This window comes from Lampetra planeri, chromosome 50, assembly GCF_965212315.1.
Source record: "Lampetra planeri chromosome 50, kcLamPlan1.2.h2, whole genome shotgun sequence".
NCBI lineage: Eukaryota > Metazoa > Chordata > Hyperoartia > Petromyzontiformes > Petromyzontidae > Lampetra > Lampetra planeri.
The window spans coordinates 8,168,251-8,193,229 of NC_136156.1; the positions used below are offsets into that span (position 1 = coordinate 8,168,251).

A 24,979-nucleotide genomic window follows, 5' to 3' on the forward strand; every position below is an offset into this window, starting at 1 on the left:
ACAGAAGCCCGCTACCGTCCACGTTCAAACAAAGTGCACAAGCAAACACAAAAACAATGAAAACTAAAACTCAACACGTTACTTAAAAAAACCGTGGCCTTGAAAGGAAACAACAATAGTATTGGCGACATTTCGGGCAAAGGTTCCTTCTGTGCTACAAGGATCATCGTGCGAAACGTCAGCTACTACCCACAGTTTTTCTGTGGGTAGTATTTGACCAGATAAAGCCCACTGAGCTAAATATCTCAATTTCAGAATCGACCTGGCTATCACAAATGATAGCTCAAACAAGTGACTCATTGCGTGGAAATGTATCGCAGCAGCCAAAGACTCTAAACGCGTGACGTTGATTCTAAATGTGGAGGAAAAAAACGGAGGACCCGGAAAAACTTCCATGCGACCACGGGAAAGAGAAACGCATACTCCAAATATACCAAAGGCGTTAGGGTCGGGATCGAACCCACAACCTCCTGTATACCATGCGAGGTAGTTAACATCTTCTAGCCACTGTCCCCAAGGCCCAGCCAGCGTTGAGGAATGCTTTATATGTATGTTGAACTTCTTTCGCACCACACGTAGGCAACGATGCTAATCGGATGTGTTCAAACACCAAGCGTGGCGTGGGGGCCTCCTGGGCTGGGCAATGCGAGCTGAGCGCTGCTCCGGGCCACGCGCCCTGCGGGGCCGCGACGGCACCTCCACGGGGGTTGGGGGTCAGAGACGGCCGTGGCCATGGGGAGCGCCATACCCTGGGCGTGTCGCGCCCAGGGTATGTCTGTATGTATGTTGAACTCCTTCGCGCAGTACGTAGCTAACTGTGCTAAGAACAAAACTAAACACAAAAATCAGTTCTAAAAAAAATTGTTTTCAATCTAGACAAAAGAGAGTTCCAGACGGGCGCAGAAGCGCATCTGAAAGCGCGCAATGATGCGGTGGCCGTCTTTGTTTGCCGCTGCTGCGAGGATGACCGGAGTTCGCGTGATGTTTGTTTATACTTCTTGACGAGATCACCAAGGTATTGTGCTTCATTTGTGGAAAGCAGTTTGTAATTAGTACGGTGGCGATCCTGCCACGCGGTAGCTTCAGGCAACGGCTCTATTTAATATTACAAGTGGGAGGATGTATATAGATACGCACAGCAAACACGTGGTGACACATTTATACCCAAACATGTACATGTAATGACCTGCTGGCCAGGAGAGGGAATCACGGGTACGGTTAAAGTACCAACCAGGTGGGGCTAGTCGAGATACTCCGGGAACCTGCTCGAAGGTTCCACGAGAGGGCGTGGCCGGAGGCGGGGCCTAGCCACGCCTGGGGGGATATAAGGGGGAGCGGACCCGGGGCTCGGGGCTCGTGTGTGGGGTCTTGGGTCCATGCTGCGTCGCTGCTCACCGACATCTCTCTCCGTCGTCTGGCCACGTGGAAGATCTCCTGCGGGGTTTCCATCGCCGTCATCGTCACGCCGCCAGCCAGCGGTGTAGCCGAGGGCGATGGGACCACGCCGAGTGATCGGCTGTGTGTAGCCAGTCGAGACCTTAATATCTAAGCGTTATACTCAGAGTGAGAAGAATAAGGTTGGCCTGTGTTGTGCCCAGTGTGAGAAATAAAAGAAGTACCCTCTACACGACGTGTCGCGGAAGTCGCTCATTACACATACTACAGACAAAACAAAGATTCTCCGTGTAGCCTTAGTAGACTGTTGGGGCAACCGCTGTTCGTGAGCACTTATGAAGGTTGGCACGGCACACGAGGGAGTGGATGGCCAACACCACGCCCGGCCGCATTTGTCTCTCTTGTGGCGATGTTTACACACCGCACCAGGTACTCATTTGAGGCAGAGTACGCCGGGTTCCTTGCGCAGCGCGGTAATCACACCACCGCTATCCACATTCGTACACACATACATAGAAAACAAGTAATGACACGTTAACACATTTAAACCCCATAAATAGCAAGTCACACCGTCCCATTACCGTAACATTTATTATTGACAGCATTACGCAGTGTACAACAGCGCTGTTACAGAGCAGGAATGCGCGGCGGTGGGAACAGGCGAGGCACAGGCCTGTGTCAAAGATGTGGATTCACGCAGCCAAATACAAATCACACGGACAGCATCACTCCACCCGGCGCGTGGGTGGTGCAGAGAGCTGGGGCAGCGTGTGCACTTACCGTCCTCTCTATCGATCCACTGCTGGATAAGGGCCTCACCACGCCACGCCACGCGGGTCGTGGGGGTTATTAGAACACACTTCACCACGCTGGTCTTTGTGGGTTGGTGAAGGTGGGGAGCACAGATGTTGGAGCATAGTACAGCACAAGCATGGATTTTGCTGCGCTGCACTCTGCTGACGACTTGGCCCCGCAGTCACCTATAGCACCTGAATCTGCTGATGACACACTGAGTGTCGAAACCGGTCCACAGTTTGCTCGTGTTAAACCAATGCTGCGGATAATTATGCACTCCCAGAAGGAGGGACATCTGTCTTCTTGGTTCTTTCGGTAAAGTCACGTGACTTTACCGAAAGAACCAAGAAGATGAATCCCTGCAGTCACGAAAGCTTTAAATCGAGAGAGACATCTGTTTTGTGGTGGGCGACGATCCGAGCATTATCCGGGCTCAACCCCACTTAGCTCCTGAGATATGACGAGTGTGGGCGCATTCCGGGCGACTTGGTCATCGGAAAATGCTGAATGTCGGTGTTCAAGCGCCGTGGGTGTGTGACTGCGAGTGTGACTGTGCGTGTGTGCATGACGGGGACGCCCGTTGTGAATGCTCACTCCCTGCTGCAGAGCACCTTCCACCCAGCGGCTTTTGGCCAGCCATCAAACACCGCATCGCACACTTTCAGATGTGCTTCTGCGGCCATCTGGAATGCTCTGTGCACTGTTAAATCAACTAGATTGAAAAGCATTTCTGCTTTTTGTGTTTAATTTGTTGTCCTTCCACCGCACCTCTGATTAGCGCGGTTGGCTACGTACGGTGCGATAGAAGTTCAACATACAAAAGTACATCCGGCGTGGTGCAATTTCAGGCGTCGCCCTGGCGAGAGCGCTCCGTTCATACCGAGCGAGCAGCACCACCCCAGCCCATGATGTCCATGGGGGTCAATAAAACTACGAGCGGCTTTGCTGGAGTCACCAGCGGTTGTCCACTGCACAGATTAACCCCCCGACATGTGAGTGACAAATTTCCACCACTGCTTCGGGGCTGCCGACAGTATCGAGCATCGGCCAACGCTCATTTGCGAGGACAGACATGCACGCGCGCCCCCCGACACCGCGGAATATAAACGCGAAGATGTTTTTAACATCACGGGGCACGTGGCGCGGCCGCCACTAATCACCGCTTGTCCGGTGATTTTGATTGCCAGGTGCTGAGGAAGCCATCCTTTGGCCCGTGACCCTTAGTCCCGTGACCCTTGGCGCCGTGCCACTCATACCCATTGGAGTCGTCCCCTTGCCATCGCCACGCTTCTCTCCGCGCTCCACTCCGCCCGCCTCCGTCCCGTCCGGTGTCGCCCGCACTCCCGCCTCTCGCCTCCCCGCCCTGCCCCCAGTTGCCCGCGCGCTGCCCGCCTGGCCCCCGCCGCACCCCGGCATCCGACCCGGGTCTGAAAGCTCTCTGGTTGTCGAAGGGCCGGCCCTGCTGGCCGTGCCGGCCGTACTGGCCTTGCTGACCATATTGGCCGTGCTGGTGGCCGTGGCGGCCAGCGGCGAAGTCCGCGTCGGTCGTATTCTTGAGCTTGCGCCGCGGCACGAAGCGCAGCGCGTCGCTCCAGTCGCCCGTGTCCTTGACGCGGTCGAGGATCTTCACCACCTGGTCGAGGGTCAGGTTCTTACCGCCCAGGCCCCAGCTAAGGTACTTCTCCAGCGGCAGCCGTGCCGTTGCCAGGCCCTGGCGCTTGGCGCGGCCCAGCGACACGCCGGTCTCGATGGACAGGTCGACGAAGCCGCCCACCACGTAGACGGCCGAGGGGTCGAACTCGCGCAGCACGTTGGGCGAGTCGGCCGTCAGGTAGACGAGCCGCTCATGGGGGAACAGCTCCAGGTAGGAGCGCTCCGTCTCGGTGACGAGGATCCGGCGCAGTGCGTCGGCGCCGTAGAGCCGGGCCAGCGCAGCGCTGGCCGTCCGGCCGCTGGCGTCACCCGGCGCGTAGCCGCACAGGTGAAGGTGGAAGGGATCGAGCGCGCGCCGGTTGCTGGACATGAGCTCGATGATCTGTTCGGCGCAGCTGCGCGACGCACGCGAGTTCATCATGTCGTCATAGCTCATATCGATGACGAGCGGCTGGCCGTGCTGCATGGCCTGCGCTAGACGCCAGTCAAAGGCGCGCTCCTCCGAGCGGGCCCAGAACGTCAACAGGAAGCTGTTCCTGGAGAATGGGGAGAAAATCGCAGCACGTGGTCAGGTTCGGCGAGGCGAGACCAAGACATGGTCATGGCCATTTCCGGTGTCACTACCATTTTTTATTTTATTTTACCAGGTAAGGCCCACTGAGCTATGTAGCTCCTTTTCAGAAGCGACCTGGCCACAACATTATAGCTCAACGAAGTGGCTTATCATCATCGCATGGAAATGTATAGCAGCCAAATACTCTAAACGCGTAATGTTGATTCTAAATGTGAAGGAAAAAACCGGAGGACCCGGAGGAGAATCCACACGACCACAGGGAGAGAGACACGCAAACTCTAAATATACAGCAGGCGTCAGGGTTGGGATCGAACCCACGACCTCCTGTATACCAGGCGAGGTAGTGAACATCTCCTAGCCACCGTGGCAGTACGCCTCGCCATCGCTTCCTTTCTAATGCTAGATCTCACAAGTGATGGCCAGCGGAGGCCTGGCCCGCAAGGACCACCAGTGCAGGTGGTCATCTGTGAAAAAAATATTACAGAAGCCCCCCCCCCCCCACCCATGGTCTCCCCTGGGGTCACAACCTCTGGGTGCCACCCTAATGCCACGGTGTGCGTGAACATTGCGCGCGTGTAAACCACGTGCATTCTACGACATTCTGGGCCAGTCTATCCACAACAGAATCCAAATTTTTATTTATACTGGAGGATCCGATGAGCTATAAAGCTCTTTCCCACAAATGTCCAACACAACCAACCGTCAACTTTCTACAAAGCAGTAGATATTTTATGAACCCAGAAGGCATGATGGCCTTGGGAATTGGAAGTCTTGTGGTTGTTAGTCAAGTGTTCTTGCCACTGCGCCACAATGACAAGCCACATTGTGAGCAACAAGCTGCGAAGAATTACACTGAGTGCAACACGTGGATTAAAGAACATAGGCAAGTGAACGGTGTGATGCGACCGTGAGGAAGAGTGGGCTTGGGCAACAGGAGGAACAATAGCTGGTGGTTTAGACGAACAACGGAATTGGCTCGTGGGTAAGTGCCGGAGGGAACACTGTGTTGCCGCACGGCCAACTGAGATGGCCACGGCTTGGGGAGAGACCTTCATCCAACAGCGGATTTATCATGGCTGCTGCCGCTGCCGCCACCTCTGTAAGCGACGGCGGCGACGACGACGATGATGGTGGCGAAAGTAAAACTGGCCACGTCGTCTGAATGGCGACCCGCGGGGGTGCGTCCGTCATACGCGGCACCGTGACGCACCCCTCCCCCCCCACGGTGCCGGGTGGTAAGCTGCGAGAAGCGCAGTGTGGTGCTAGAGTACCAAATGAGTTGACGGGCGAGCGCCAAGGCACCGAAATAACTTTGGGCTCCTCGAGAAAAACAAAACACGCAGAGGCTAAACTGCCACCAAGGCGCGCAGTGAGGTACACAAAGACAAAGATCCCCCGTATAGCCTTAAACAGACTGTTAGGGCAAGTGCTGTTAGCGACAGTTGTCTCCCCAGTGATGATGTTTACACACCGCACCAGGTACTCATTTGAGGCTGAGTCAACCTAGGGGAGGCCCAGGACCGGTTCAGATAATCGTGTTGGCCGTGAGTGGGAACCGAACTCGGGTCGCCGGGTTCGTAGCGTAGCGCGCCAACCGCTACGCTACCGATCACCACCACCACCACGGATGAACAAACACACACACAGTGTCTCATGCATTCCGTGTTATCAAGGTTATACGAAGAGATCATGTCCAATTGAACACAGAACGGCGCCCTAACCCGTTGGGTCTCAGGAGCTAAGCAGACTTGAGCCCGTACTGCGCTTGGACGACCACCAACCATGGGGCGTAAACCAGGGGCTGGAGAACGCCACCGCTGTTGTGGGGCCGCCTTGCCAGCAGCAGCCGGCAGTGCAGCAATATAATTGTTAAGATATTTTTTTCTTGTAATTCAACAAGAGCCCGGTATTAAGAGCATAAACCGCGACGTAGGAAGGGAGTGTCACAGAAAAAAAGTCCCGGAGACTCCAATACTCCTGGGTGTAGGGGAAGGAAAGAAACAAAATCGGGGCTCGCTGCCCCGCCAAGGTGGGGACAACGAGCGGGAGCATGGATTTTTCTATGGGGAGAGGAAGGATGAGGAGAGACGAACAAAACCAAGGGGCTAGAAGGGACGGGCAAGAGGCGAAGGGGAGGTTGAGATTCTTAGTGTGTGTATGTGCGCCACTTTTTGTTTGCTGCGGGCCAATCGACGACCGTGGACACCGATGCAAATGACATTTCCCATCTCAAGAGGTTTTTTTCCAGGTGGAATACGTTGATAAATAAAATCCTTTATTTACCAGAAGCGATGCGGGTCCCATCTCATGCCCATCCCCTCCTGATGACATTAACCCTTCCCCGTTTCATAGGCGTCTGCAAGTTTCAGGGTGGGGTGTCCCGTTCACCGCTGAATCTCAACGCGCAGCGGCTCGGCGTTAAATTTATTTAAAGACGTTGTTACTCGCCGCAGAGACCTGCAGGGGAACGATAGCTGGCGCCACACTGTGCCACACGCCCTCTCGAATAGCATTGTGGGAGCCTCGGTTTCATTCCGATGCTGATGATGCACGTCACGTATGTCATTGGCATGTGAAAGGATTAACTGCACACGTCATCTTGCGATGTCACAAGCCAGGTGCCGTTATCTCCCATGGTATCGACCGTGTCATTATCATCACTAATTAATAAACGTACCACGATTGTTTATTCCTCGACTGTTCACCCTTAACCAGCCCCCCCCCGCCCCCCCCCAAAGTACCTGAGAGGCAACTCGGGGGCCTCTTCCTTTGGCGGCAGTAGTTTACGCTCCTCCCTCTTCGCCTCCTGCTTCTGCTTCCTCGCATCCTTCATGCACTCGCGCTTGTGCAGGAAGCGGAGGAACCGCTGGCGCATCGACTTGCTCGTCATCTCCAGGTACTCCTGGATCTGCGCGTCGGTCATGACGCTCGGCACGGATTTGCCCGCCTCGCGCCACAGCCCGATGAGCTGCAGCGTTGCCTCCGCCGAGCCCACTCCAGCTAGCTCGACCGCCGCGCTCAGACCGCCGTGCCCATCCGCCAGCTCCGGCGCCGACTCCGGAGCGGCGGGCTCACCAACGGAATTTGCTCGCTCGTCGGTGCTCGGAGCGCCGGGCTCGCGAGCGGCTTCCTCTCGCTCGCCAGTGCTCAGAGCACTGGGCTCCTGAGGGGCTTCTGCTCGCTCGGCGATGCTTGGAGCCCCGGGCTCGCGAGGGGCTTCCTCTCGATTGTCGGCGCTGGCAGCGACGCCGTGCGTAGCCGCGTCGTCCGCCGACGCTTCCCGTGGGATGCTTTTGCTTGCGATGCTCTTCCACAAATCCAGATCGACGACACGTTCCTTGCCATTGACGTCCTCTCTCCGGTTGCCACTGTCCTTCCGCGGATCTTTGGTCCTGGCGTCGGAGACGGTGTTGCCCCTGGCGTCACGCGGATCTTTGTTCCCGGCGTCGGAGTTGGTGAAGTATTGGCGGAAGGCGACCACGGAGGGCTCGCCACGACAGGGCACACGCGCCACCCGGTGGCGCCACACTGCGCACCGAGCCACGCGGAGCAGAGCTGGGCCCAGCATCATCGCCGTGTCTCCTGGATGCGGCCCCTGCAACTGATACGGCGCACGGAGACCTACGGATAAATCACCCACACCACGCCCCACCTCGTCACAAATACACGCAGGCTTGAGTATGTACGTTGAACTTCTTTCGTACCGTATGTAATCAACCATGCTAATTGGAGGTGCGGGGGAAAGACAACAAACTAAAGACAAAAATCAGTTTAAAAAAATTAGTTTTCAATCTAGATTTAAAAGTGCATAGCTCTAGTGGCTTCTTAATATCGGAAGAGCGTTCCAGACGGCCGCAGCGCGCGATGCGGCGACCGTATTCGTTCGATGGCCAGCCAAAAGCCGCAGCGAGGATGACCGGAGTTCGCGTGATGGTTTATGTTCCTTGACTAAAGTGAGTTGTTACTATGATTTGCTTCCAGCTTGCACTCACCTTTCTGTCTGATGAGTCTCTTATGATTTACAGGAGAAAGTAGTTTGAATAAGCTGTCGCCCTTAGCCTGTGCCCTCAGTGATCAGGTATGGCCGGCTCACAGGACGCAGCCCCCGAGACCTAATGCGGGGGGAGCAGTAGGCAATGCAGGTTATGCTGTACTAATTAAACTCAACAGTTTTTTTATTTTACCAGGTAAGGCCCACTGAGCGATATAGGGTTATTCTTCAGAAGCGACCTGGCCACAAATGATAGCTCAACCAAGTGGCTCATCACGCGGATTTCTTTAGCAGCCAAAGACTCTAAACCAGGGGTCTCAAACTCGCGGCCCGCGGGCCAATTGCGGCCCTCGGGACAATATTTTGTGGCCCCCACCTTAATATGAAAGTTTAATGTTAGTGCGGCCCGCGAGTTTTATATTGTAGCAACCCCGCTGTTAGCTGCTGTGTGGGACAATGTTATGATGTTCTGGTTTCCTACTGTGTGCCTGTCCAGTGAATGCGGCATGCATGTGAGTGACATGGGGGGCGGGGTCGTGTGTGAGTGTGTTTGTGTACGTGTGAGAGTGAGAGAGAGCCGGGAGAGAAAAGAGTGGCTTTGGATGTGCGGAGAGCAGGAGGGTGAAATTCATAGTTTTCCGCCCTCTTTCGCGCAGGTCATGATGTATCCTGTGCTTCATTTGTAAATCACAAGGTGCCGGAACGCTAAGTACATATGACAGCGCAGGTACGACGAGCACAGGTCCCGGAACGCACATAAAACGACGCTTAAAACAGCACACACATGCCACTTACATTGCAGTGGGACTTATTTAGGCTATACTGCAGTGACGGTATCAGTCTTTGTGTCAGTGATTAATAAAGTGGCATCTTGAGCAAAGGCGACTTCTGTGTCCAGCGGAGAAAACGAACGGAACACACACACACAATTTGTTAAATTGAAGGCAAATTCAAGGGACACCACGGCTCCTTTACGCACACGCTGCGCTGTGAGGTTTTGGGAGCTTCTTTACGCAGACGGATTATTCTAAACCGCAGCAGTTTATAACACGTCATTGAGCTAATATCTACATTTTACAGTCTGGGCTGTTTTACATTATTATTTACACCTGAAATGTGTGGATGAATTTTTATGATTTAAATTCCCTCATCCTCTGGTGGTGACATTTACGCACCGAGCCACAGACTGTACATGACGATGTGCATAATTATTTTGGTTCATCTTAGAAGTCTGCATTTGTTATTTTATGAAATTGTGATGCTGTTGATAAGAAAGCTTTATATATAACTTATTAGATTATCTTGTTATTGCGTGGCCACAAATTAGTAATTCATCCACCGATGTCAACAGGGGCTCCGTAATTTTCTAGTGATTACATTATAATCATTTCTTTAAAAACTTTTTTAATATTCATATTTTTTTCGATACGAGAGGTACCGGATCTGCTCAAATAAGTCCCGGAACGCAGGCAAGCCAACACGCCGGCACAAAGTAAGCACAAAAATGTATAGAAAAATGTGATGATGTGACTGAAGGCAGCGAAAGCCCCGACAGTGGCCAGCAGCATTTGAACCCCGTGGTCACACAATGACGCTGCCTCATATAGTTCTCTCCTCTCCCTCTTTCGGCTCTCCACTGTGCGCGCACAGGAGCGCGTCAAAGCGCAGATCCACAGCTCATCCCGGCTCAGATCCCCGTGCTTTGAACAGAGAAGCGTGTATAGTAGCAGCCGCTACAGCTGTGTCTGCCTGTGACTGGGGTGTGGGGACGAAATCTGATGGGAACGCATTACCCCCCCCCCCCCATAATCTACGCACCTGTTGTTACCGGAAAAAGCGGAAATGACGTGCATTTGCGGAAATTACGTCTCCGTGCGTCGCTGGTTGGCTAAACACTTGACTGAAACTTTATTGCGTGAGCGACAGCAAGTGGAATGAATATATATCTTGTTACACAACCCCAATCATGTCTTTTTCAAAGCCTGCAGTGAAGAGAAAGGTTGGTGACGAGCACAGACAATTTCAGGAAAAGTGGGAGATGCAATATTTTTTTGTTGAGCACATGAGCACCCCGACGTGCCTTATTTGTACAGAAAAAGTTGCGGTGCACAAGGAATACAACCTCAAACGCCATTACTCAACTAGACATGCTGAGGAGTATGCAAAATACCAGGGAGTTGAGAGAGCCAACCGGGTTGCCAATCTTAAAACATGTCTACTGAGGCAACAAAATGTCTTCAAGAAAGCAACCAAAGAGAATAATGCAGCAGTCGAAGTAAGCTACGTAGTTAGTGAGATGATTGCTAAGGCAGGAAAGCCATTCACAGAAGGCGAGTTTATCAAAAAGTGCATCTTACACGCTGCAAGTATAGTCTGTCCGGAAAAGAAAGGTCAGTTTAGCAACATCAGCCTTTCTGCTAACACCGTGGCAGAGCGCATTTCTGACCTGTCAAGTGACATTTATGATCAACTGCGTGAGAAAGCCAAATTTTTCAATGCATACTCAGTCGCTCTTGACGAGAGTTCAGACATCACTGACACTGCCCAGCTCACAATATATGTCCGTGGTGTTGATGACAATTTTGAAGTGATGGAGGAGTTGCTCACAGTAATTCCAATGCATGGCCACACCACCGCTCAGGAGATATTTTGCCAGCTGTGTGATGCCATTGTGAATGCCGGTTTGCCATGGAAGAAGTTTGTTGGAATAACAACCGAACGAAGCGCCATCAATGACAGGGAGGAAAAATGGACTGGTGGCACTTGTTCAAAGAAAACTAGAAGAGGAGGGTGTGGAGGAGGCCATTGCTCTGCACTGCATCATCCATCAGCAGGCCCTTTGCAGCAAATGCCTGAAGTTGGACAATGTGATGTCTGTTGTTGTGAAATGCATCAACCAAATCAGATCCAGGGGCTTAAAGCACCGGATTTTCCGTACTTTTTTAGAGGAAATGGAGTCAGAATATGAGGATGTGCTCTACTTCACCGAGGTACGTTGGCTCAGCAGGGGAAACGTCTTGAAGAGATTTTTTGAGTTGAGAACAGAAGTGAAAGCCTTCATGGAGAAGGATGGGGTGGCTGTTCCTGTGCTAAGTGATCCCAAATGGCTCATGGACTTAGCTTTTCTTGTTGACATCACGCATGAGCTGAATGTACTGAACAAGAAGTTACAAGGCCAGGGGCAGCTCGTCAGTGCTGCCTATGACGTGAGAGCATTCTCCACAAAACTTGTGTTATGGAAAGCCCAGCTCTCTCAGACAAACCTTTGCCATTTCCCAGCATGCAAGGCACTCATGAATGCAGGCACACCATTCAGTGGTGAGAAGTATGTTGATGCCATTTTGAGGCTACAGGAGGAATTTGATCACAGATTTGCAGACTTCAAGACGCACAGAGCCACTTTTCAAATTTTTGCGGATCCCTTCTCCTTTGATGTGCAAGATGCCCCTCCTGTGCTTCAAATGGAGCTCATTGACCTGCAGTGCAACTCTGACCTCAAAGCCAAGTTCAGGGAGGTGAGTGGAAAAGAAGACAAGCTTGGGCAATTTTTGCGAGAATTGAACCCCAGCTTCCCTGAGCTTTCCCGAATGTTCAAGCGGACCATGTGCCTTTTTTGGAGCACATATTTGTGTGAAAAGCTCTTCTCCACCTTGAACTTCAATAAGTCCAAGTACAGGTCCAGACTTACTGATGATCATCTTCAAGCCATACTGAGGGTCTCAACTGCTTCCTCCCTCAAGCCAAATGTGGCTCAGCTATGTGAGAGGAAGCGCTGCCAGGTCTCTGGCAGCAAGAAGTAGGCAAGAGAAGCCATGTTCAGAAGAACCGTTCATGTTCTTCAATATTCTATTCATGTTCAGAAGAACCCATTGAAGTTAAATAACTGTTAGTAATGACATTTGAGAAGTTTGGATTTTTTTAGCAAAGTTTTTTTTGTGGAATACCTGATGCGGCCCAGCCTCACCCAGATACTGCCTCACCCAGATACTGCCTCCAGCGGCCCCCAGGTAATTTGAGTTTGAGACCCCTGCTCTAAACGCATGACGTTGAATCTAAATGTGGAGGGAAAAACCGGAGGACCCGTGGAAAAATCCACGAGACCACGGGGAGAGAAACACGCAAACTCCAAACATACAGCGGGCATCAAGATCAAGCCCACGACCTCGTGTATACCAGGCGAGGTGGTAAACATCTCCTAGTCAAAGACATAACCGGCGTAGTGGCAGTGGTCTCATTGATTGCCACTTTGCAGGGTTACGTGGCCACAGTGTGTGCATCACAGTGCCGGGGATGACGGGAGGGCCGTCCTGGTGGTGGCAGTCGACCCTTCTGCTGTCTACAAATTAACCTCGTTCAGAGAGTCCCGCACGCATTCACGGTTTCGTGTCATTTACAGGAACGAGTTAGGAGCCGTGAATGCAAGTTTGGGCCTGGTTAGTGTAGAGATGGGAGACTCCCTGGGAAGAGCTGGTCCTGGAGGCTTGGTCTGAGAGGCAGGTTAAAGAGATAGCAGTACGGTGCAGCGACGGAGCGTTAAATGAAACCTCCTGATATCCGGGTGTTTCCCCGGGTACCCACCCCCTCGTGTGCCGTACCGGCCTTCATAGGTGCTAGTCGCTAACAGCACTTGCCCCAACAGTCTGTTACAGCCTATACGGGCGATCTTTGTCTGTGACAGTCTCGCCGTCTCTGCGTGTCTGTGAGTGTCCGTGTGAGTATCACCGTCTCTGTTAGTGTGTCTCTGTGAATCTCCCTCTGAGTGTCTGCGTGAGTGTCTATGTCAGTGTCCCTCTGAGTGTGTCTCTGTGAGTGTGTCTCTGTGAGTGTCTATCTGTATCTGTGAGTCTCTCTGTGAGTCTCCCTCTGAGTGTCTGCGTGAGTGTCTATGTCAGTGTCCCTCTGAGTGTGTCTCTGTTAGTGTCTCACTGTCTCTGTGAGTCTGTGAGTGTATCCCTGTGAGTGTCCCGTAATTCTCTCTGTGAGTGTCTGTGAGAGTCTCTGTGTTGCTATGAGCGTCGCTCTGTGAGTCTCTCTGTGATTGTCTCTGTGAGTCTCTCTGTGATTGTCTCTGTGAGTGTCTCACTGTCTCTGTGAGTCTCTGAGTGTGTCTCTGTTAGTGTCTCACTGTCTCTGTGAGTCTGTGAGTGTATCTCTGTGAGTGTGTCGTGATTCTCTCTGTGAGTGTCTCTGTGTTTCTGTGAGCGTCGCTCTGTGATTGTCTCTGTGAGTCTCTCTGTGTGAGCGTCTCTCACCGTCTCCCTCGCTGCCCTCTGCGCCTCCCACGTGCTGAGCACGTGGGGGGGGCTCAGCCGGGTTCACAGTGCAGAGGTCGCGACCTCTGGCGCCCGAGCACCACGTGGTGCACAAACGCGAACCGGGGGAGGAGGGCACGCGCCGGGACGTCATCACGCCGAGCGAAAAGACGTCATCGCGTCCCAATATCGACAAGGCCAAGTGCTGCGTACGTCATCACGTCAGGCCGGGGTTACGTCATCACGTCAGGCCGGGGTTACGTTCTCACGTCAGGCCGGAATTACGTCATCACGTCAGGCCGGGATTACGTAATCACGTCAGACTGGGGTTACGTCATCACGTCAGGCCGGGGTTACGTCATCACGTCAGGCCAAGGTTACGTCATCACGTCAGGCCGGGGCACGTCATCACATCAGGCCGGGGTGACGTCATCACGCACGGCGTCTCTGCGCTGGTCCACCATGAGCTACATGCTGCCGCACCTGGGCTGCAAGGCGGAGGTGGACGCGGCCATCAGGAACGTGGCGGACAGGGTGCTGGTGCTGCGCTTCGGTAGGAGCGAGGAGCCGAGCTGCCGGCACCTGGACGAGACGGTGAGGGCGAGGATGAGTGAGGCTCATCGTCAGGGTCGTGACCCATACAGACGAAGGTCCCCCGTGTAGCCCACACGGGCCTGTAGCGAGTAGCAGCACCTGTGAAGGCCGACTCGGCACGCGAGGTGGGAACGGGGGGGGGGGTGCAGCAACCACCACGCCCGGCCGCCTTTGCCTCCCCAGTGTTGATGTTTAACACTGGGGAGGCAAAGGCGTTTTTATTCTACCACTGGGCTAAGTAGCTCCTCTTCAGAAGCGACCTGGCGAGCACAAGCGACAGCTCAACCAAGTGGCTTATTGTGTGGACATTTATAGCAGCAGCCGAACACTCTAAACGCGTGATGTTGAGTCTAAATGTGGAGATGAAACCCGAAGGACCCGGAGAAAAATACACGCGGCCACAGAGAGCGAGAGAGACACGCAAACTACAAATATACAGCAGCAGCAGGCGTCAGGGTCGAGATCGGAACCACGACTTCCTGTAGACCAGGCGAAGTCGTTGACATCTCCTAGCTCCTACAGAGATGCTCTCGCTCTGCCTTTAAAATGTCGAGCCGCACTCTCTCCCACAGGATGACGATGCCCGTGCATGAACGCGGTGGCCACCCCGGGAAGTTTGGTGGGCCGAGTGGAACCCAAGAAGAGTGAAGAGCGATGGAGGGGGACATTTATACAAACCCATCCCTGTCAACCCATACGGTTTACCCCGTATTCTTGTACAGGATGAACGTTGAGATGTATAAGGGGCACGGGGTGACCAATAAGATTTGAGTTGGTCTGTAATAAGGTAGGGCACTCATAAGGGGTTGGCAGGTATGCAAAGCAGCAGAACTTGTACAACACATCGGCCGACCTATCCGTACATCGTAATTATAATTCACAATCCCTTTATTCGAGTGGTTCTTAACTTTTACTGCAGACTTACACATCTTTGGTTCTCACTCGTAAAAAAAATGTACAATGTTAATAACTACATAGGGTTTGATGAAACAAAGTAGTTGTACTTACGTGCCCCTGCTTAATTTGTGTTTTCGAATATTTACCTATTAACAAAAATCTGACCATGTCTTGCACCCCCAGAAAGGGCATCTCGCACCACCAGGGGGTGCGTGCACCACAGGTTAAGAGGAACCACTGCTTTAGTCAATCCTCTGCGAGATCTTCTTCTTGTTCTTCTTTCGTATGGCCGATGTAGATGCAGAGCACCAACTGCGTCAGGAGCAGCGGAGTGTATCGCTGTGATGTCTCCTTCGTATCTGTGGATACCTGTCCACCCCTTATCAGTGCCTACCTCATTACAGACCAATTCAGACCTTATTGGTCACCCCGTGCCCTTATAATCTCAACGTTCATCCTGCTAAGTCCCATCACAAGGGAGAAACACAAACAAACAGTCACGTTTTTTTGTTGCCCGTATTGAAACGGCTGTATGCCGTATGGACCTAAAAACTCAATTTCCCTGTACAAGAATATGGGTAAACAGTATGGGTTGACAGGTATTGTATTTGTGGATAGGGCATTGCGTCGTGATATGTCGTCTTACTGTCTGGCAGCCTTCACGCGACGAATTCCAGCAACGCGACGAATTCCAGCAACGCACCGACCGAAAATCGATTATTGATCTCCCTGTCTCCAGAGCAACAACAACACTCTGTGCTGGGTGAAGGCCTCTCTTTCTCTCTCCACGCAGTCCCTGCCGTGAGGCATTGATAGGACATTACTTTTGCTGCAGTACCACCCTGCGAATGTGGAGGGAGTCTTGGGACTTGTCCGTGTGTCACCCACCACTGATGTTAGCCATGGCTGGGAAACCGCAAACTCAAGTGTGTGTTCCGAACATGTCCGTTCAGTGCTCGCTGAGCTGCATTGGCTTCCGGTTGCTGAACGAATACATTGTAAGGTCACACTCATTACACACATTTCTTTCCAACACCTGAAGCAGATTACCTTGCTGATCACATCGAAGAGCATAAACCATCAAGCAAATTTTGGTCACCGCATCGGGCGCTTTCAGATGCGCTTTGGCGCCCATATGGAATGCTCTTCCATCCGATATTAGGAAGCCACGGAGCCATGTACTTTAAAATAATCTAGATTGAAAACGTATTTATTCAAAACAGTTTTTTTGTTTTTAGTTTGTTGTCCTTTCCCCACACCTCCATTTAGCCGGGTTGACTACATACGGTGCGAAGGAAGTTCAACATACGTACGTCTGGCTTCGTAGTGCAATTAGCGCCACTGTGCCACGGTCCCGAAACGTTGTTTAAAAGGCATATAAAGCCTGCAGTGTTATTCGGTATCACACTTGCTCAGAGTGGCCAGAGGATGGCGTCACAAGAACTTCCAGCGCCGAGACCAATGCAACTTAAATGCAACAACTTCAACTTTGATGATGATGATGATAACGCTTGGAAAGCTGAATGGGAGTTGACAAGGAGTCACAAACACCTCGTGACTGACCCGACGACACAGAAGATCCCTGGCTTCGATCACCCGTGAAGCTTCCTTGGGCCAAAACCCTGAACCGCATCCGCACACAAACCATGGCATTGCGTCGTGATATGTCGTCTTACTGTCTGGCAGCCTTCACGCGACGAATTCCAGCAACGCGACGAATTCCAACAACGCACCGACCGAAAATCGATTATTGATCTCCCTGTCTCCAGAGCAACAACAACACTCTGTGCTGGGTGAAGGCCTCTCTTTCTCTCTCCACGCAGTCCCTGCCGTGAGGCATTGATAGGACATTACTTTTGCTGCAGTACCACCCTGCGAATGTGGAGGGAGTCTTGGGACTTGTCCGTGTGTCACCCACCACTGATGTTAGCCATGGCTGGGAAACCGCAAACTCAAGTGTGTGTTCCGAACATGTCCGTTCAGTGCTCGCTGAGCTGCATTGGCTTCCGGTTGCTGAACGAATACATTGTAAGGTCACACTCATTACACACATTTCTTTCCAACACCTGAAGCAGATTACCTTGCTGATCACATCGAAGAGCATAAACCATCAAGCAAATTTTGGTCACCGCATCGGGCGCTTTCAGATGCGCTTTGGCGCCCATATGGAATGCTCTTCCATCCGATATTAGGAAGCCACTGGAGCCATGTACTTTAAAATAATCTAGATTGAAAACGTATTTATTCAGAACAGTTTTTTTTGTTTTTAGTTTGTTGTCCTTTCCCCACACCTCCATTTAGCCGGGTTGACTACATACGGTGCGAAGGAAGTTCAACATACGTACGTCTGGCTTCGTAGTGCAATTAGCGCCACTGTGCCACGGTCCCGAAACGTTGTTTAAAAGGCATATAAAGCCTGCAGTGTTATTCGGTATCACACTTGCTCAGAGTGGCCAGAGGATGGCGTCACAAGAACTTCCAGCGCCGAGACCATTGCAACTTAAATGCAACAACTTCAACTTTGATGATGATAACGCTTGGAAAGCTGAATGGGAGTTGACAAGAAGTCACAAACACCTCGTGACTGACCCGACGACACAGAAGATCCCTGGCTTCGATCACCCGTGAAGCTTCCTTGGGCCAAAACCCTGAACCGCATCCGCACACAAACCATGGCAGCAGCAGATGCGGACACTCGATGATGGTGATGATGATTCACAAATGGAAAATTAAATGTGCAGAGTCTGTGGTTACCTAGAACAGAATCGTGGAACATTTAATGACTCGTATGAAGGGGGCATCATCAGAGTGATGGTGCACCACTCTGCTACTCACGCAATCATCAGACTCAACCGTCTCAATGTTAACTTACAGCTGTTGCTCCACTACAATCACAGCCTTACGAAGAATACAGAGACCCACAGCCTCACGCAAAGACCAGTAGACCCACCCACGACAGAACCATGGAACATCACGACGCAATTCACAAATACGAAGGAGGCATCATCACAGCGATACAACATCAGCCGTATAGAGAAGAAGCGCGAGACCACGTGGTGGTGGAGATCAAAATAATCTCCGTCTATACCTAAGAAATTCTTAAAACTAAACTATTTAAAATTTAACCAGGTAAGGTCCACTGAGCTATATAGCTCTTTTTCAGAAGCGGGGTGGTGTGGTCGGAACCAAACACTCGCACGTAAGCGAACGAGACCCGAAGCCACCAGGGTACACTGCTGGAGGTAGACCCTGCTAAACTGTTATCACTGCATTATGCCGTGCGATACGTTAAGAAACACGCGTTTTAGAGTTTTTGACTTATATAAATTTCCACGTGATAAGCCACTTCGTTGAACTATCCTTTGTGGCAGGTCACTTCTGACAAAGCTATATAGCTTGGTGGGACTCACCTGTTAAAATAAAAATAGTTGAGAGTTTATGTATGTGCATCTGTGTGTGTGTGTGTGCGCGCGCACGTGTGTGCACAGTGCAGCTATGGAAGACGAGCCATGATCTGAGCAAAATGGCCGAGATCTACCTGGTGGATGTGGGCGCTGTGCCCGTGTACACACACTACTTTGACATCACGGTCACCCCCTCCACCATCTTCTTCTTCAACGGGCAGCACATGAAGGTGGACTACGGGTAGGGCCTCGGTATGATGCAGCTGCACACGGCTGCTCTTCCTACCCAGGGCTGGGGAGCCTGTTGTATATTTGGAGTTTGCGGTGTCTCCCCGTGGTCACGTGGATATTTCTCTGGGGCCTCCGGTTTTTCCCTGCATATTTAGAATCAATATGCATTTTAGAGTATTTGGCTGCTATCGAGTTCCACGTGATAAGCCGGTTCGTTGAGCTATCAATTGTGGCCAGGTCACTCCAAAAAAAGAGCTATCTAGCTCAGTGGGCCTTACCCGGTAAAATAAAAATAGTTTAATAAGAACGTTACGGCCCGTGGGCCAGACATGGCCTGCAACTTCGTTTCGCAGGTCCCGCAACCACACGAGGCCGATGACTGTCCCTATGCAAACCGGTTGACCTATATTAAAATAAATACAAATCTATTTTCTAATTGTTTATCATGTCCACTGGACGTAACAAAATGTCAAGCATAAGCCACCTATGCAGGAGCGAGATGGATGACAGTAGCACTGGATCATGAGAAATAATTACTGAAAAATTGTAAATAAATGTAATTATTTATAAAAAGGAATTATTACAAAGTTAATTGTTCGGTCGGGCACCTCCCCACCTTATTTCCGTGACCCTGTCCATGAACGTAGTGAACTACAGTTTATTTTCGTTGTACCTTGGTCGTGAATTATTTGTTACAGCAAAAAATTATCTCGTGCCAAAAACCGTAGCTTCACTCTCATGGGTTAAGGCACCGAGCCAGCGACGGCTAAGACGTCGGGTTTGAATGTGGGTTTCGGATGAACGTGGTTCAACTGGGTTGTTAATTGTAGTGAGTCGATGGTCTTAGCCCTGGTCAGCTCTTGAGATATTAGGAAGCGACTGGGAGCAATGCACTTTTAAATAATCTGGATTGAAGATTTTTTTCTTCAGAACTACATTTCTGTTTAGTTTGCTGTCCTTTCTCGCCGCACGTCCGATAAGCACGGTTGGCTACATATGGTGTGAAAACAGGACCCTGCGGGGTGGACTGATAGGAACTAATAACCAAAGAATATAAACATAATGTATTATTACACTTGTTTAGCCAGGAAAGCCCCACTGAGTCTAAAGGTTTTTGTAGGGTCCTGCCAAGTGTTTGCAGTAGGGGGCGATGTTGCTACACCTAATCGGACGATCTGAAGGGAGATTTTGAGGCCTAGTTCTAGGCTTTAGGCCTAGCTGTAGGCTTTAGGGCGCTGTGAGTTTTTTATTTAATTTCAAAGTTTTAATTAAAAGCTATCTCAGGGAATTATAAGGGAAGGTTACACGTGTTTAGCCAGGAAAGCCTCATTAATTTAAATGTTTTAATTGAAAGCTATCTGAGGGAATTATAAGGGAATGTTACACTTGTTTAGCCAGGAAAGCCTCACAGTCTAAAGGTTTTTGTAGGGTCATGCCAAGTGTTTTCAGTAGGGGGCAATGTTGCTACACGTAATCGGACATCGGACGGACGGACGATATAATCTATTGTAGGCTGGTCTACTTCGTTCCTACCAGTATAAGTTCAACATACATACACACAGTACACGGAAAAAAAGCCATAATTTTACTTGGGTTTTCACTTTATTTGGCCAAAAAACGGCTCTCGGCATTAAACATGTTCCTGCAATTTCACTGACATCACTTTCGCACGGCGGCTGAGAGATGGCAATGCCACGGAATGTGATTAAGAGGTCACTGGAATGGATTTCAGAAATGTTTTTTTGCGACATCTCCATCCAGGGCCTTAGGCCAATGACATCCACTACGGTGGAGAGCATTGTGAATGATTGTACAACAAACAACTTTATTTTTGTTCAACACGTAGGTTTATTTTTACTTGAACCCTAGTTTTTATAGACGAATATGGAAATGAGGCATCTTGTCTGTTCGTTTCATGAACAAAATGATTTGTAAATAATTAATGTGAGAAAATATGTGGTCCCTACGTAAATAGAGTTAAACTAATCTCACCCTATCTGGCTTCAGAACTTGCCTCCTGGGAAGCCAAGAGATCATATCATTTTGGCAGGAATCGCAAGTGAAAAGGTTGAGGAAGATTTATCCGTTTGAAAATACATAATCAGCTATCATCCCTCCATGGTTAATACACCGATTACTGCTTCATGGGAAAGTTAACAGTGGTTGTTCTATGGATACGTTCGTCCCCGCCATAGCAATGTGGATTTTCCACCACTTGCTGAGAGCCGTATACAGGGTTCGATCTCAACCCTGATGCCTGTATATTTGGAGTTTGCATGTTCTCCCCGTGGTCGCATGGATTTTTCTCTGGGTGTTCCGGTTTTTCCCTCGATATTTATAAACAAGGGATGAGAATATTTGCCTGCTATGAATTTCCACATTTTGATAAGCCACTTCATTGAGCTATCATTTGTGGCCAGGTCATTTCTGAAAAAGAGCTATATAGGTCAGTGCACCTTACCTTGAAGATTTAAAATAGTTTAGTTTACAATAGTGTGAATTGTTTGATCAGGAGATGACTGATGGTTTTTATTGTTGATCACCAACCGCTGACGTTCATGGTCTTGTCCCTCGCTCACAGCTCGCCCGACCACACAAAGTTTGTGGGCAGCTTCAAGAGCAAGCAGGACTTCATCGACCTGGTGGAGGTGATTTACCGCGGGGCCATGCGGGGCAAGCTGATGGTGCGCAGTCCGATCGATCCGCAGAACATCGCGCAATACGACCTCCTCTACCAGGGCATCTGAGGAGGCCACGTGGCCTGACACGCAAACCTCACCGTGGGTGACCGTCTCTCGCGCCAGACGCGGTGGCCTTGTGGCTAGAGCGGTGCTCGGTTCTCCTCTGCGAGGAGTTTCTCGCTGTCTCTTTGTCAGAATATGACCGAGTTTGAATCCCGGTCAGAGGTCAAACGGAACCGATCGTCCCTCTGGGATCGATACAAGTGTTTGTTGCTTAGCGAGGGGTCTTTTCGTCACAGAGTGACCAACAGCCTTGCCCTTTGGGAAGGCAGGCTCCCGCCATAGTAATGTGGAATTTTAACCATTGGCTCAGAGCTGCCAGTAGAGATGAGCGTCACCCCATTTCTCATTTGAGCAGAGATTCTGTTTGTTTTTTGAAAGTGGGGTTGGTCAACATTAGACTGAAGAGAACGGCTTCATCGTCGGCGTGCGTTTCGGCTCTCGGCATCATCATGAGACAATCCATTTCCATATTCTTGGTTCTTTCGGTAAAGTCACGTAGATAGAAGAAAAACAATCGCGTGTTGCCTGCGCAGCTCGTTTTGCTTGCGCAGCTCTCGTCCCCCGCCCACTCACTTTGGAACCCTTCTCAGCAGTTACATTTGGAGGCTTGCCCCCTCTTTTCACTCCGCCTGATGAAGACCGCTTTTGTTGCGATCGAAACGTGAGTTTTTTGCTTTTATTATTTTCAATTTATAATTTGTATATTTGTATTTTTTATTTTATATTTACGTGACTTTACCGATAGAACCAAGAATATGAATTCCTGCAGTCACGAAAGTTTTAAGTCAAAATTAAAGCAATTTCCATCAGGAAAACGCAGCGAGCAGTGTGACATTATCAGAGAATGGCCCCGCAAGTTTGTCACGGAACTACCTCTGACATCCCTTCAGGAGCCGAGTATCCATGCCCCAGGTGGTTGCCTCTGTTGTGTCCTTCAATCAATTGTCGTCGTTTGGCAATCATCTCCAAATGTTTTGTTGCCGGAGCTGGAAAGTGCACAATTGAGTTATGATAGCAATGGTGTTTCTGTGCGGTTATTGGTAGCCAGGCTCAGACAATCAGCTTGCCACCCTGGCGGCTTAAACCTGAGTTCAAGCCCAGGTTCTCGATGTTACTGGCTCAGTGTCTCTGGCATGGCCACCGTGAACCCCTGAAACACCTGGCAGCTGTGAAGGAAAGCTTTAAAAAGCTGAACGTTTCATGAGAGCGAGATGCTCTTTTGTTGGATCGGATCTCCTGCCAGTTGAAATTTACGCTCCAGGCAACAATTAAAAAGCAAGCCATGCACTAAGGAAATGAGAAGTGCTTCCACCAGTAATGCGATTGCTCTGCATCTGTTGCGGTTTGTTGTTTTATTACGCTGGCCTAGATGTATCCGTAAGATGTTCCAACAGGGTTATTTATCAACCCAAAATAAAGTGACATTTATTCTATCGTCCGCAGTGCTGCCTCTACTCTTACTAAACACAGCAGTTGCTCAGCACTGGCCCAAAATATCAAGTGGCCAGAAACAAACAACCATTGCATTGGTAATTACCAATGCAATTATTATAATAAGAGTCTAGACGTTTATTGAATTGAGCTTGTAAAGAGAAATCACGGGGAATTCCAAAGTGGAGCAGTGGGAGCGAAGAAGCAGAAATAGAAATGTGGTGACCTGCAGTGTGGCGGAGTGAGCAAGCGAGGGAGCGGGTGAGTGGGCGTGCGAGTTGTTGTAACCTGCAAGTGCGGTGGTTGAACACCGTGTGAGATGAGACGAAACGGTGTCTGGTAGACCGAGTCCTCAACATGGGGTGGTGGAGGAATCGGTAAATGAAGTTCACCGTAGTGGTAGTGAGTAGTAGCGATAGAAGAGTGGCAAGGAGGGGACTGACCGCCGGTGAGCGAGCGATCGGTGAGTGCTCTATCATCGATCGCCCTGGCTGCTGCTTCAATCTGACCTATAAAATTTGGAGATGTAGCCAAGTAGCGTTTGTTCACGTCAGGCAAACCCTGCTCTGGATAGACTCGATCACAACACCAGAGAGCTGTCTGGAACCCGGACACAAACTCGGGATTATTTTTTTGGCAGCATGTGTGTCGTCGAAGAAGTGTGTTACTCGCGTGGAATTATTTTCGACATTTTTTTTTTATTAAAAGAATCTGAAAACTATTTTTAGATACTGGCCCGTGTCGTGTAAAGGGTCAGTGGGCAGCCTCGCAGCAAGAAGTCCCTGAGTTTGATACCTGACACAAGGGGACCTTTCTGTGTGGAGTTTGTATACTCTCCCCCTGTTCTGCACGGATTTCCTCTGGGTTATGGTTTCCTCCCATAGCTAGACAAACAAACAAATAAGCGGTATTGGCCAAACATCCTAATGCTAAAAAAATACCTTCTAACTACTCTGTGGGGGTTTACACACACACAAGCAACATCACTCACTATTGGGAAAACTTACCCAGGCTTTCCTGGGGTAAACAAGCATACACATCATCGCATGCGGGTAGGAAGTTGGAGCACCCATAGACGATCCACGCATCGGAGGGGGTTAGCAGGTAAAGTTGACCTCCGTCGCCGCAACTGCCACCTGCGGGCTTCTGGGTCTTCGCGCAGGGTCAAAGATTAAAATCTCACCCGCTTACAACGAGGGGCCGCAGCTGCAGTGGTAGCAACAACAATCGCTGTTCGTCACTGAGTAGCGGTCACGTCACCAATGCGCTTGTGCCAGGCTAGGTGCATGCATCAACCACAAGCGCCGCATGCCCAAGCAGCTTCTGTTTGGCCTGGATAGATGGAGATATTTGTCTTTCGACCGCACCTCTGATTAGCACGGGTGGCTGCGTATGGTGCGAAAGAAGTTCAATATACATGCTGTACATACATAAACGTGCGCGGCATGGGCTAGAGAAGAGATGGAGTGATGTGATACTTGCCGATGACCGGTACCAGCAGTGTCGAGTTCAGCCTCTGTGGAGGAGGCTCATGGAGGACGCTACTGGGAAGTTGGAGGCAGTCGTCCTCCAGCAACAACGGAGGGGGCGGAGAAGCGACGCTCACAACAACGAGCGGAGCGCCGGACGGTGAAACAGCAGCGAGTTGGCACAGCAGGGGGGACAGCTGGTGTGTACTTGCCAGCCATCTCAGTCGGTCAACCCATGGCACCCAGGGTCTGCCCCGTGACCTCCTGCCAGCAGCGAGCCTTCGGCACTTCACGTGGCCTCAAAAGTGCACCGAGCCTGGCACAGGTGCCGTGGGGACGTCACCGGCCCCTGGTGGCGAACGGCGGCTGTGTTGCTGTGCCAAGCACACCACACGCACTGTGAGTGCCAAAGTGCATCGTGGGCATGGAGTCACGCGACTCGCCGTGCACGTACTGCAACTGGCTCGCTCGAAACAACATCAACATCATCCGCAACTCGGGAATTTTTACATTTATAGTAATTATTTTATAATAATTTTGCTTTGGTGT

General features: G+C 50.7%; 2 protein-coding genes across 7 annotated transcripts; one reads left to right on the forward strand and one right to left on the reverse strand.

The window, feature by feature from the left end:
* Window positions 1–1,967: 1,967 nt before the first annotated feature.
* Window positions 1,968–13,829, reverse strand: LOC144734267 (uncharacterized). Of its 5 annotated transcripts, none has more exons than XM_078616399.1 (4): window positions 13,661–13,708; window positions 8,410–8,529; window positions 7,159–8,018; window positions 1,968–4,379 (listed from the first exon to the last, which is right to left on the reverse strand). In XM_078616399.1, exons 3-4 carry the CDS (start codon window positions 7,986–7,988, stop codon window positions 3,347–3,349), a joined length of 1,863 nt encoding a protein of 620 aa, XP_078472525.1. In that variant the 5' UTR covers window positions 7,989–8,018; window positions 8,410–8,529; window positions 13,661–13,708; the 3' UTR covers window positions 1,968–3,346. The 5 variants fall into 5 exon arrangements, with proteins under 5 accessions (XP_078472525.1, XP_078472523.1, XP_078472522.1 ...); XM_078616397.1 differs by having other exon boundaries at window positions 7,159–8,038; XM_078616396.1 differs by lacking the exon at window positions 8,410–8,529 and having other exon boundaries at window positions 7,159–8,038; window positions 13,661–13,829.
* A 220-nt stretch (window positions 13,830–14,049) lies between these two features.
* On the forward strand, window positions 14,050–22,963 carry TXNL4B (thioredoxin like 4B). 2 transcript variants are annotated; one of them, XM_078616402.1, is made up of 3 exons: window positions 14,050–14,254; window positions 18,645–18,796; window positions 21,368–22,963. In XM_078616402.1, exons 1-3 carry the CDS (start codon window positions 14,123–14,125, stop codon window positions 21,531–21,533), a joined length of 450 nt encoding a protein of 149 aa, XP_078472528.1. In that variant the 5' UTR covers window positions 14,050–14,122; the 3' UTR covers window positions 21,534–22,963. The 2 variants fall into 2 exon arrangements, with proteins under 2 accessions (XP_078472528.1, XP_078472529.1); XM_078616403.1 differs by having other exon boundaries at window positions 14,091–14,254; window positions 18,640–18,796.
* Window positions 22,964–24,979: the final 2,016 nt, after the last annotated feature.